This window comes from Quercus robur, chromosome 11 (assembly GCF_932294415.1).
Source record: "Quercus robur chromosome 11, dhQueRobu3.1, whole genome shotgun sequence".
NCBI lineage: Eukaryota > Viridiplantae > Streptophyta > Magnoliopsida > Fagales > Fagaceae > Quercus > Quercus robur.
This window is the reverse complement of record NC_065544.1, coordinates 9164521-9177909: the sequence shown is the minus strand read 5'-3', so window position 1 is coordinate 9177909 and position 13389 is coordinate 9164521. Positions and strand designations below refer to the sequence as shown.

The 13389-nt window shown below is 31.3% G+C and overlaps 1 protein-coding gene across 1 annotated transcript; it reads left to right on the top strand.

The window, feature by feature from the left end:
• The first annotated feature begins 2066 nt into the window (after positions 1–2066).
• Positions 2067–2923, top strand: LOC126705859 (brassinosteroid-responsive RING protein 1-like). The gene has a single exon (XM_050405082.1). The coding sequence runs from the start codon at positions 2168–2170 to the stop codon at positions 2657–2659; it is 492 nt and encodes a 163-aa protein (XP_050261039.1). The 5' UTR covers positions 2067–2167; the 3' UTR covers positions 2660–2923.
• The last annotated feature ends 10466 nt before the right edge of the window (positions 2924–13389 follow it).

Genomic DNA, 13389 nt, shown 5'->3' with positions numbered 1-13389 from the left:
AAAAAAGTTTCAAAATTTTGCTCCTTTGTTATTTAAAAAAAAAAGAAAAAAAAGAAAAGAAAAAAACCTTATCTCTAGAACTCTAGCTCACTTTAGCATTGACAATGGAATGAAGCTGTTTTTCCCTACACTTTTCTTTTTCATCAGCAAAAAATTACACCACCTATACCACCAACATATATTTATCTATATATATATATATGATTCTTTCTTTATTATCTCTATCTTTTTTTCTCCCTTCTATGTTTTCTTTCTCTCTATCTTATCAAATAGTTTGATAAGTTATCTACAAATTTCCAAGTCCAAAAAGTATTTTACTATTTGTTCTCATTCCAAGAAAGTGACCACATGTATGGTTAAAAAGCCATACACTTTCAAAAGTAAAAACTTATATCAATTACAATTTTTTTTTCTTGATTTCATGTTTATTCACAATCCAATTCCCAAGTGTGTTACTATTCTTATTTATCATACAATTTTATTTAATTGATAATACATATGAATATAATAAGTTATTATTAGTTTGACAAAACTGTATGATTAGTTATTTAATTCTATTTGTTCATGCATTCAATGATTGTCGTCATATCGATCTTTAAACTATTAATAATTTTTTAGGCTATTGTACAATATAGTTGTATTGTATACTAAATTGTATTTAGAATACTATTTTAGATTATTGTATATATAAGAACAAAGTTTAGTTTCAAAATTGGTTGTGGCCTAAAGCTACAACTTTACTTAATAAAATAAACGTTACTACATATTTTAAAAATCTAGCCGTTGAATTACATGTTCTTTACACTTTCAATACACATGTCAAATTTTTTTGTCAATTGGATATTATTTACTATATGATCTATAAGTTTGTATTTTATGCATAATTTTAAATTACAAAAACTTGCAATTTAAATAATTTATTGTATTTAGAATACTATTTTAGATTATTGTTTATATAGGGACAAAGTTTAGCTACAAAATTTATTGTAGCCTTAGACTACAACTTTACTCAATAAAATAAATATTACTACATATTTTGAAAATCTAACCGTTGAATTAGACGTTCTTTACGCTCTCAATACACTAGTCAAATTTTTTGTCAATTGGATATTATTTACTATGTGATCTATAAGTTTATATTTTATACATAATTTTAAATTACAAAAACTTGCAATTTAAATAATTTATTGATGATATAACTATTTTTTTTATATACAAGATAGAAATTCCACTCTGGCCTAATCTAAGTATATGTGTGTGTGAAACTCACTCCTGGAGACTTGAATTCTAGCCCTTACCCTCCACACCCTTTAAGTACTTAATACATTTAGAGTGACCATTACGTCAAAAGTGCGCGGTGGTATATAACTATTGTTCTTTAATATGGAAGTTGTATACACACAAAAAAGGGCAAAAAACAACTTACCCATGTGTGGCTTGGTCGAAATTTAAGTTGTTTACCTCTGATTTAAAATTTGACACTTTACTCACTTGAAATTAACTCAGTTATAATTCCGTAACTCACTTCTGTTAAAAAAACAGGGTTAAATATGTCATTTTGCTCTATTTTTATATCTCTTTCTTCCAAAAACACAAAAATACAAGATCAAATAAGATCAGAAAGAATCTAGCGGTATACTTGTATCAAGGGATTTCAAACAACAGGTGGACAACTTAAATTTTGGTTAAACCTCAAGTAGGTAAAGTATCAAATTTCAAACCACATTTAAACAACATAAATTTCGGTCAAACTAGAGGTAAGTAAGTTGTAATTTGGCAAAAAATAATTTTTATAAAAATAAATTTTTTTACTCACCCCCACTCACAACAAATTCCCAACTCCATCACTATTGACCTCCAAAAAAAAAAATTTCTGGAGCAACACAACGGACAGGTCAGCAACTAGTATTTATAAAAATTAAGTATATGCGCATCCGCTCTATATAGCGCGCGGCATTAAGTATTGACTATCAACAGTTGCTTTCCTGTTGATTTCGTACAACCAGGCCCAGATGAGTTGGGATAATATTTTATATAATTATCATATGTCAACCACGAAGAAAAGAAACAGCTCTCTTAATAACTATTTTGGAAAGAAGTGCAAGCTATATCATGGTTTATTTTCTTTCAACCTCTTCAACATCTATTTCCCTCTCTCACAATAATCATGGGGTTAGTCTGTATTGCAATGAAGATAGCAAAATCCATAAACATTAGATTTTTACTAGGCATGCTGGGCCATATAAAGTTCATTGTTATGGTGGCACTCACACGTCTAGGTCTGCTCAAACCGCCAGAACAAGCAGCTGAGACTGAAGAACATTCCACTAGTTATGTTCTTGTAATGGATGGTTTAACTCCATCACTAATCGCAGTCGACAGTCTAATGGTGTTGATCAAGAAGAGGGTTCCTGTGATAGAATATAGTGGTTTTGTTGAAAGACATAGAGCACTGAATGATGATGAAGACGTGGATATGGAAATGGAATGTTCTGTCTGCTTGAATTGCGTGGAGAGAAACCATGAGATCAGAGAGCTTTGTAATTGCTACCATGTGTTTCACAAGGAGTGCCTGGATAGATGGGTGGATGAGGGTCAGGTGACTTGCCCTTTGTGCAGAACTCTACTGTTTCCAGCAAAGACAGAAAGGATAATTTAGATGTTATAAGAGATATCAAGGTAGTATATTTGTTTGGTTAAGAAGTATGAGACAGGAGCTAGTGGGCTCACAAATCTCATCTTCAGGCATAAATGATTCTATATCACTTATCTGAACTTTTTGAATTGGCTCCAGATTGTCAAAAGACATGATGAATATGATGTGTAAAAAACAAAAAATTATGGAAATCACCGTACACAATTCTGATTATGATGTGTAAGGAGTGTATACTATTTTGAGTGTGTAACGATATACGTTTCTTAAGTTACTATGCTTCACATTGACTCTAGGGCAGTGATTATCACAAATCTGTCCGGTTTCATTGTCATTGTTTTCGTTTATTATGGATATTTGTGTAAAAATTGTGGACATCTTGCACGCAATTTTGGATATGATGTGCATGAAGTGTGTGACAAAAATTTTCTTGATCTCCAAAGCCTAGTATATGGCTTTTTTTGGGGGGGGGGGGGGGGGGGGGGGTGGGGGGTGGTGGTGGTGGTGGGGTTCTCTATCTCTCATTTCTATTTAGATTGACAATCAACTTTTCATGAAAAAATAATGTAGAATAGACTACTATGACATTTCTAGACTCTCACGTGCGCTTGAAATCGTCGCGCAAGGCACTAGTAGAAATCATTGGCCATGAAGTCGGAATTGCATGAAATTTGGCAAGTTAAAGCGAAACAACCTTCTGAACAATAGTCATCTCATTGTCACGAGGTACCTCCTGAAAATAGCAAATTCCTCCATTTAGGCCTTGAAAATTGTGATTCTACTATTTATAATAATTTTTGTTTTCTTTATAACTTTTTATTTAAAAGTTAGAATAAGGCCCTACTTGTTTTGAGACGACTTTTAAGATCATTGTTTTATGATTCTGCCTTTAACTTAATTTTGTCATTTTTGGAAAATTTTGGTATTTTGTCATCTAATCGTGTAATTAGTGCGAATTAGAGATTCAAACATTTCCTAATCGCCTTAGGGCTTTACTTTCTTAGTATTTATATGTTTTGTAGCCGTCAAAGGCAAATCACATTATTATCAATAAAATTGCAGAGTCTTTCTCAAACTTTTCTTTGGAGGATTCCAGTTTATCTCATTGTGAATTTAGAGAATCCCTCATGGATTCAAGGTTTACTACCCAGAAGCTAACAGTTTAGTTTCTGTCTATCAAAAAGAACATCATGTATGCTCTCTTCAGGCTTTTGCTCCATAAGAAAACATGATATTTATATGAATCAAACTGTAAGTGAATTCAATTTAGAACCAATACAAAATGACAGCAAGATAATCATATCAATCATCCAAGACAAATCAGGGATCTTAATTAGAAAACAAGTAAGATATCAATCATTAATATGGAATAGGAAACTTAATGAAAACAAGTGGCAAGTAGTGTGGAGGCAGTCACGTAATTATACATATTAGAGCAACAGTCACGAGTTAATGACTAATTTCACTTAAAAATAAATTAAGAGATAAACTGTCTTTTGTCCTAATATGTTTTGTTTCACGCACTCAACAACAACGTAACAAATATGTATAGACAACATTGACTTAATAGGATGACTCTAGTCTAGTCTACTATTTTCTTCGATTGCTACGGTATGTGACTGGACCTAATCAAACAATGACTTGATAATGATAGATCCACAAATATTGTTCATATAGTTTCAAGCTTTTTGCCCTTCTCTCAGTTGAAAGTGCAGCGCTTATCTTCGTCGTCCGTTTTCCTGCGCGGTGTCCTTTTCCTTACGTTGTTGTTGTTGAGTGCGTGAAACGAAACATATCAGGACAAAAGACACTTTATCTCTTAATTTATTTTTAAGTGAAATTAGTCGTTCACGAGTGTACAATAATTTGACAAAAATTATATATATATAAATATAAATATAAATGAATTTAAGTTAGATCTAGTATATCTTCGTAAGAAAGCTACACTTATATTTTTGGGTTTGATGTTTATAAGATCTTAAGGTGAGAAAGACACTACTTGTGTGCGTTTGGTTTCAAATTGAAAAGCTAGTTTATTTTACTATTCAGCTTATTTTTTTAACTATTCGTAGACCTCACTGCAATTTTTTGGTACTATCCATGAGTCTTACTGTACCATTTCAACTAATTTTTAATTTTATCTACAATACTTTCAACAAAAAAATTTCAGTTTCAACAAAATAAATGAATTTCAAACAGACCCATTATCTCATTAATGTTTTATAAAATTTAATTACGTACTGCCTCCACAATTAATATGCACCACTTTATAATTTATTTGTTTAATATTCCACACCTTTCCTCTCTGAACTTATCTCTTACAGATTCATCTTCTTGCGTAGGCCACAAAACCAGCAAAGAACAGAGCGAGTTGACATGGCAAGTAGCGTTGTACCCACTGGCACTTCACTTATATTCAAGCAACTCAACGAGACATGTTGCAGTCCCTCATAACTACTCAAGCTGCACACTATGAAGCATGGGTGCGTTTCCGGGTGCGGGTGCGGGTACGGGTGCGGGACTCGGCAATTTTTGAAAAAGTAGGGTGCGGCGATTAAAAAATTATTAAAAATATTTTAATATAGTGAATTTAATATTTTTATATAAAAAAATTCAAATAAATGGTAGAATTTATTATTAAAAAAAATTATTTATGATTTGTTTTTAATAAAATCAATATTTTTGGTAATTGTAAACAAAAAGCCCCATTTCAAGAAGGTTCTTTTACTCATTTTCCAATTCCCAAGCCCACCCACATTAAATAATTGACTTTTCCACCTAGTTAATTTATATTCTTTTGTTACATACCTTTATTCTTCTTCCATCCATTTTTTTGTGTCTTCTCATCTTCTTCTTCCTTCTTTTTTTTTTTTTTCCTCTCACAAGGCCACATGAAGCAAAAGAATGGCAGCTGCTGCTCATTTCGGCGGCTGTTTTAGCTGGAATCGGCCGTATCGGCCTATTTCAGTGTCCATATCGGCCGGAATCGACCGTATCGGCATGTTTCGGTGGTCGTTTTGGCCATATTGATTCCCGTTTCCGTCAGAATCAGCTCGTTTTGGCCCGAATCGGCGCGAATCTGGCTGGGTCGACGCGAATAAAAAAAAAAAAAAAAAAAAGGGAGAGACGGCGCGTCGGACACCAAATGCCACGTTTGGCCACATCGGACTTCGATACGGCGACCTTGGAGCCGTGGAGGTGCTTTCTAGGTTGCACATGGTCGGCTTTTGGATACCTTGATGGGTGACATGGCTGACTTGCGTATTATTCAACTACATCAGTTGAGAAGTTTCTTGTGTTGCTCAACCTCCTGGATCCTCTGATTGAGTTTGCTTTAACAATAAATGCAGTGATATGAGTTGATGGATTAGGGGGAGTGTTATTCTTTTTGGAGAGAGACTTTTTTTTTTTTGGTTTTGTAGTTGTATTTGTAAAGCAATGTGATAAAGATGAGTCAAAAAGACCTATAGTAGAGCTGTGATAATACTAAACTGTAGGTAGCTTAAGTTAGGTGTTATCAGTGGAATTAGTTACTGATCCAAGTCCACGGGTTAGCACCTGAATCGTCTATGCATGCGTCAGCACTTGATTAGTTTATGCTATGTGTTAGGTTCTAAAGTTTAGGATTTTATGTATTTAGAACTCTAATGTGTATTGTTGGCAAACCATGATCAAAACAATGTGTTTAGAAGTGTTTAAAGCTATCTCAAAGTTGTATGTCAATGTAAAGTTGGAATCAAGTTTAAAGCAGGAAGCACTGTGGCTTTCGACCTGGCTCGATCGATCGAAGCTTAGGCTCGACCGATCGAAGCTCGGGCAGATTGCTTTTTTGTAGATTCGTCCAACTCAGCCCTATTTGTTTTAAAACGTTTTTAGGGTTTCTTATTTGTCCTAAGTATAAAAGGCAAACCCTAGCCACGTTTTAGTGTTGCTTATATTTGCGGTTTGTGTAAATCTCTTGTGAGATCTAGAGGAGCTTTCCTTTACACAAACTTAGGGTTTTCAAGGAGGAGATTTTTTCTACACCTTGATGATCAATTCAGTTGCTGCCATTAAAGCTTAAAGACTACACAAGCGGGTGTGCTTGTAGCTAGTGGGAATCCAAGAAAGAAGGAGTCCGTGGATTCGGAGCTTGCACGTGGTCGTGTCAGTAAGTTCTACTGGTTGGTAGCATTAGGAAGTCGAGTGGGGGTGCTTGTAACTCCTTTTGTATGAACTTCGATTCTTTTAAGATAGTGAATTTAGGTTTACCTTGAGAATAGCTAGGTCAAATCCTCCCTAGGTTTTTACCGGTTTGGTTTCCTGGGTGATCATATCATTGTCTTATTTATTTTCCGCTGCTTTGCATGATTTGATCTTTATTATTGTGATAACCTAGATTTGTTAAATTGGACTAAGTAACAACTTGGCTAATTACCTAGGTTTAATCAATTGTTTAAGGGGTCTAAAAACTAACACTATGGTTTGTTAGGTTATTTCTACACTCTACGGAGTTAGTTATGTATTTGGAGTCTGTAATTAGAATCAACTAGTCACTAACTCGTGTGATACACGGAATAGTTAAATAATAATTAAAAGTATTTATTTTGCTTAAAGGTCTATGACTTGACTTTAAAAATGTATAACTTGAAAATAAATGAAAATAAGTAATTTTTTGTTCAGTATAATGGTTTAGAAAAATTCTTTTTCTTTCATGTCATTGGTTCCACATAACACATCCAGACGTGGGCTATTCTATGGTGATGACTTCACACAATACTAAATTGCAATTAAATTTACTATCTACCACCAATGTAATCTATGTTATCTTGATAGTAGATCTACAAATTATATTCTCATATCCTCCATCATTTAGAAGATAACTGAAGTAATGATTATATATAATGTACAAGTTTATTCTTTTACAATATAAAATTATTAAAATAATTAAAATAAAATCTAATTTTTTGGAAATTTTTTGAAATAGAATTTTAAATTTTTTAAAACTTAGTTAATAGAGTTTCTATTTTACCTAAAAGTGAACTATCACAATTAATGAGAATTTAACCATTCTTTTGCAAAGAGAAGATAGCCTTAGGCTCAATTTTTATTTTATATCATAAGATGTTACAGTTAGACCTATACCATATATAATATGTTAGTCCATTATGATAGTTCCAAATAATATCCTAATACCTATCTATATGAGTTTTCTTTTTAATGATGCCATAAAGGATGGAGTTTAGTAGAAGTCATTTAAGATCCAATGAATCCAATAATTTTTTTTTAAAAAAAATGTAATTTCAAAAGTCTTTTAATTGTAAATTTTTTTAATCATAAAATAGACTCTATCTAAACTCTAAAGGAAAGCATTCGGAATAATCACATCATTGATACCATATCATGATGGTTGCAAATAGCAATATTATTCTTCTTGATTAATAGATGAACAATGAAAATGTGAATTAACAATTTACAATTCAAATACCAAGTTTAAACTATAACAACACATATACAAAAGACTCCAAATATTGAAACATACTTCTTTTGCCATTTTCATTATTCAATCAAAACCAAAGTTTCAAAGATAATTCCAATTCAATTAAACCCAATATATGCATACACATGAATGTGACGAATTCCAAAAATAAAAAAACAACAATCTCCAAAAGCCTCTACCTAATACAATCACTGTTTATTTTATTTTATTTTATTTTATTTTTTTCAGATTGTGCATTCTTTAGTTCTTTTTTTCTTTTATATTTCATCGAACTTTTTCTAATTGACAAAAATATCTCTCATGTATGTTAATATTAAACTTGATTAGAAAAACTTTACATAACTTTTGTTTTGAAGGCGCTCCAAAAACCAAAATCAATGCAAGAGACTGTATAGCAAAGTAGTGTTGGAAGAATAATCCAAAAAAAAAAAAACTATTTAAAATATAATATAGGAATGAAAGTTGAGTTGAAATTGTAACAAATATTCCCTAAAAAAACTATTTATAATATAATATAGGGTATGGATTCCTAATCAAATTTGGTTATATAATTTTGTTTTAAAGGATGAATATGTTGGTAGAGTCCATTTGATATAAAATTTAAATCCTATTGAAATTAAAAATGATATATATTTGTTAAGTCTCATTTGATATAATTATAGAGTTTAAATCCTATTGAAATTATAATTTCTAATCAACTTTAATATATATAAAATAAAATAAAAAATGAGAAAAAGAAGAGAAAGAAAGCGTGATTGATAGATATAAGGAAATATGATAGATTTTTATTTTTATTTTTAAATGTCATCAATGTCAAAATTATCAAATTAATGGAGATATATTCCGCTTTTTGGGATACATTTATATTAATGGAGTTACTATATAGTTTGTTAGTACTATCCAAAAATTCCCTAATTAGGTGATAATTTAAGATTCCTTTAAGTATAGTGGTTGTATGGCACCAAACAACTAAATTTAATTTTTTTTTAAAAGAAATTTAATAAATTTCTGCAATTTGGTGTTATAAAATCAAAAGAATTAAATCTAATTAAATCAAGTTAAAAATATAAATAAAAATACTGATGTGGAAAATTGTGGAAAGGTTAATCAAAAGTCAAAGGTTTCAGTTATATGTATATATATATAAAAGATATCAAGAACTCAGAATTTCATTCTATCAAAATCTTTCATTTCCCTTACTTTGGTTTTCAGTATGTACTTTGGGGTTTCTGTACTTTTTTTTTTTTTTTAACTTTTTTGAAACTCTATGCTTTCATGGTTTTTGCTATCATGTGGTATCAAGCTATTTAATACCACATGCTCTATATTTGTTGCTTATCTTTAGCATAGCATTGTGAGATATTCTTCATTCGTCTTTATTCCACACATGGCTTTGATGGTTTCTTTTGAGTGTTTCAAGAAAGACAAGTACATTCCAATCAAGAAACTCAGAGCCTATTTGGTAGTCTTTCAAGTTTTGTTGTTCAAAATGATGCGAAAACTGTAGTTTAAAAAATATTGTGAAAATACATATTTAAAGTACTCATAAAGAAAAAAAAAAGTGTTTGGCACCATGTTTCAAACAACATATTTTAAAATGTGAGAAAATATAATTCTATGTTTGGTATGTGTATGTATTTTTTTAAAAGTGGTAACTTTCTAACAAGTACAATTATTTTATTAACATTTTTCTAAATATTTACAAAAGTGTCATTGAGTAATGTTATTTGAAAACTGAAATCTAGTGGAAGGAGTTTTCTAAATTCAATGTTTAAACACTCTAAAATGAAAAACACAACTTAAACATTCCTAAATGAAATCCCTTACCAAACGTGTTTTTTTTTTTTTTTTGGCCCACTGTTTTCAGTATTTAAACTCTGAAAATTATTGAACTACCTTACCAAACAGCCCTCAACCTCTTTTTTCAACTTTTAGGTTAGATGTTTTAGGTTGGGAATATTATTTAATTGGGCTTTATGTATCAATTTTGGTTTTGTCATGGATTTCTAAAAGTGGAGATTGTTAGATTTAAGTTTTAGGGTCCGTTTGGTTAGGACGAAACAAGGAGGATAGGAAATAGATAAGAGAAAAGTTGAGAGAAAACTGATTTTATAGGTGTTTGATTGGAGAGAAGGGGAGGATGAAATTGGTAGAGCCCAAATATTTTCTCTCCTAGCCTACCAAAATATTTTCTCCCCTATTTAGGCAGAAAATAGAGGGGAGAGGAATTGTTACAGTCAATGACTAAACTACCCCCCTCCTCCTCTTATGTTTCTTGGTTAATTGCTTCTCATATTTTTTTTCTCCTTCTCGGGTGTTATACAACAAGTGCCACTATTATTTCATTTTTGTAGGTCATTTCTTTTGTTTTGCTCTTCTTCTTTTTTTTTAACTGGACGTGAATTTTTTTTTTTTTTTTTTACTTTGTTTTTTGGGCATATTTTTCTTTTTAAATATATTTGGGTGATTGTTTTTTTTTTTTCTTTTTTTTTTGGTTGGTTGTTGGCCACTTTTTTTTTTTTAATTGGGCATCATTTTTTTAATAAGGGCATATGAGTAAACTTATACAAACTCTTTTTTTTTTTCATCTCTCCACTTTTCCATCCCCAACCAAACACAAATGAAGGAAACTATGGTTATATTTTGTTATCGTTTTTGTTTTTTGTTGACTTGTTTTTAAGAATAAAATCAAAAAATAAATTTGTTATGTTTATTTCCAAGTTAAAAACCCGCTTGGTTAGTTGAAAAGGAAAAACACCGCACAAAAGAAGTTCTCATTAATTTCTGTATTTTTAGCATCCTTTATAACATAAGCACAGAAGAAGAAGAAAATGGAAGATGAGGGAAAATCCGAAGTTTTGGTTGTGATGGGATTTAAGTCCCTTCCAACGAGATTAATGTATGGGTTCATTTAAGTTCTAACATACATCAGATCAGACCAATATTTGAACTACTAGATTACTTTCCTTTTTTTTTAGTATATGTTAATTTCTTGTCTTAATAAAATATCTATTAGCAAATGTCAAAAGAAATGGTTCTCCTAGCTACCAAAAAAGATTTTTGAGTTAGAAAATAGAAAACTATTCTTTAGATAGAAAATTGGGAGACAAAACAATTAACAAACATACCCTAAAATCTCTTCTATCCTCCTACTTTTTCCTTCCCTTCCAATTTTCTATCTTCACACTTTTTCATCATCCCAACCAAACGAACCCTTAGGTTGGCAACTTGTGAGCAAAAATGTCTTGTAAATTTAAAACCTCTATGTGTTGCGCAAGTACTAAAACTCACTGTGCAAGAATTAAGAATTCCACAACTTTCCATAGATGTTCGATTAGCGAAACTGATGTAGGACACAATTTAATATTTAATTTTTTTAATTATTAATTTTAGTATTTTTATGTAATTTTTATTATTTTACGTTTAGGTTATTTATTCCCTTCCTTTTAGGTGTTTTTAGTGTTGTTTAGTCAAATTAGGTTTTCATATGCTTTAGGGTTTCTAGTTGCACTAGGTTTTGTTTTTACTATTTAAACGCATTGTAGCCTCCAAAGGCAATTTAGTTTTCAAATTATTATCAATAAACACAGACTTTTGTCAAATCATTTCTTTGGTGGATTCTAGTTTTGTTCAGGCTTCTGCGACATTATTTGGTATTAGAGCCTTGACATACCCTGCTCTAATGGCTAATCAGCGAGACAATAATCACCACAACAATGACAGTGGTAACGATGTCAACAACCCAGTCCTCACTAGGGCTGAGTTCCTCAAGTTTCGTAAAGAGGCTCGTGATGAGAATCAACAATTTTGTGAAAAGAGTCGACAAATTATAGGCAAAATCAAGCAAATGATTACTACTCTTCTTGCTAGGAAATCATCTCACAACAACAATGATCTATATATTCAATGACGCACTCTTAACTACAAGAAAATTTCATTCTTTGACGGAGACATGTGTAAGTTGGATTTTATTGACTGGCTTCTTGATTTCAAAGAGTATTTTAATTTTTGGAAGATTTGTGATGAAGAAAAAGTGTGGCTTGCATCTAATAAATTGGATGATGAAGCAGAGGAATGGTGGGAAGAAATTCAAATAGATAGAAAACGACGAGGTAAGCATCCAATCTACTCTTGGCAAAGAATGAAAATGATATTAATTGATTTATGGTTTGCCAATGACTATTATGATATACTGGATTATACAAGTCTTGATTATAAATCTACATATTCATATGAAAAGCAATATGTTCAAAACAAGGAAGGTCAACCACAAAACCAAAATTATCACAATCAAGCCCATGTGTCAAGTAAAGTAAAGGATCTGAGGGTTGAGAAGAAGCAGCCTATTTCTAAAGAAAATTTTGAAGTGGTTAAAAAAGATCAAGACTTGCAACAAGTTATTGAATTGAAAATTGAAGATACCACTTGCCAAAAACTTGATGAAGAGGTCAAAGAAAAGAAGTTTGAGCTGATTGTGGATAGTGACAGAAATCAAGAGACGGTCATTGTTGAGAATATTGTAGAAGATCTAATTGAGGTTAAATATGAGGATAAGTCCACAAACTCACAATCCTCAGGTTTTGGTTGATTTGTTGAAGATGACTACACAATATGTTGATTTTCTTGGAGTAGAAAATTTTTATTTTATTATTATTCCTTTGTTGATTGATGTTGCAAATAAATTGAAGGTAGATGAGAATAAATTTTATGCTACACTTTATGAAGAATTCAAGTTTCAAAACCGGATCAAGTCATTAAAGCATTCAAAGTATTTGTTTATTTGGAGTGGAAGATTTCAGATTTCGACCATCAACTTGTGGAAGAGTTTTTTTCAAGTGGAGGGGTCTGATATAGGACACAATTTAATATTTAAATTTTGCAATTATTTAATTTTAGTATTTGAAAGTTCAAATAGTGTATAAAACATTCTTGAACGTTTAGACCCCCAATTACAAAATAACCAATTCAAGCTTTATGACAAACAACTAGTGTGCGGAAAATGAACAAAAACTATAAACAGAATTGGTAAACAATCTAAGTCAATTAAAATCACAATCACAGCAGATAATAAAAGGTAAAGATAAAAGGGAAGGAAGATGCAAACACAAGAACAACACACGATGTGTTATCGAAGAGGAAACCGAAGCCCTCGACAAAAAACCTCTCCGCCGCCCTCCAAGCGGTAAGTAATCCACTAGAAAATGTAGTTGGGATACATGAACAGCAATAGACCCTCCAAGCCTAATCTACGCAGTGT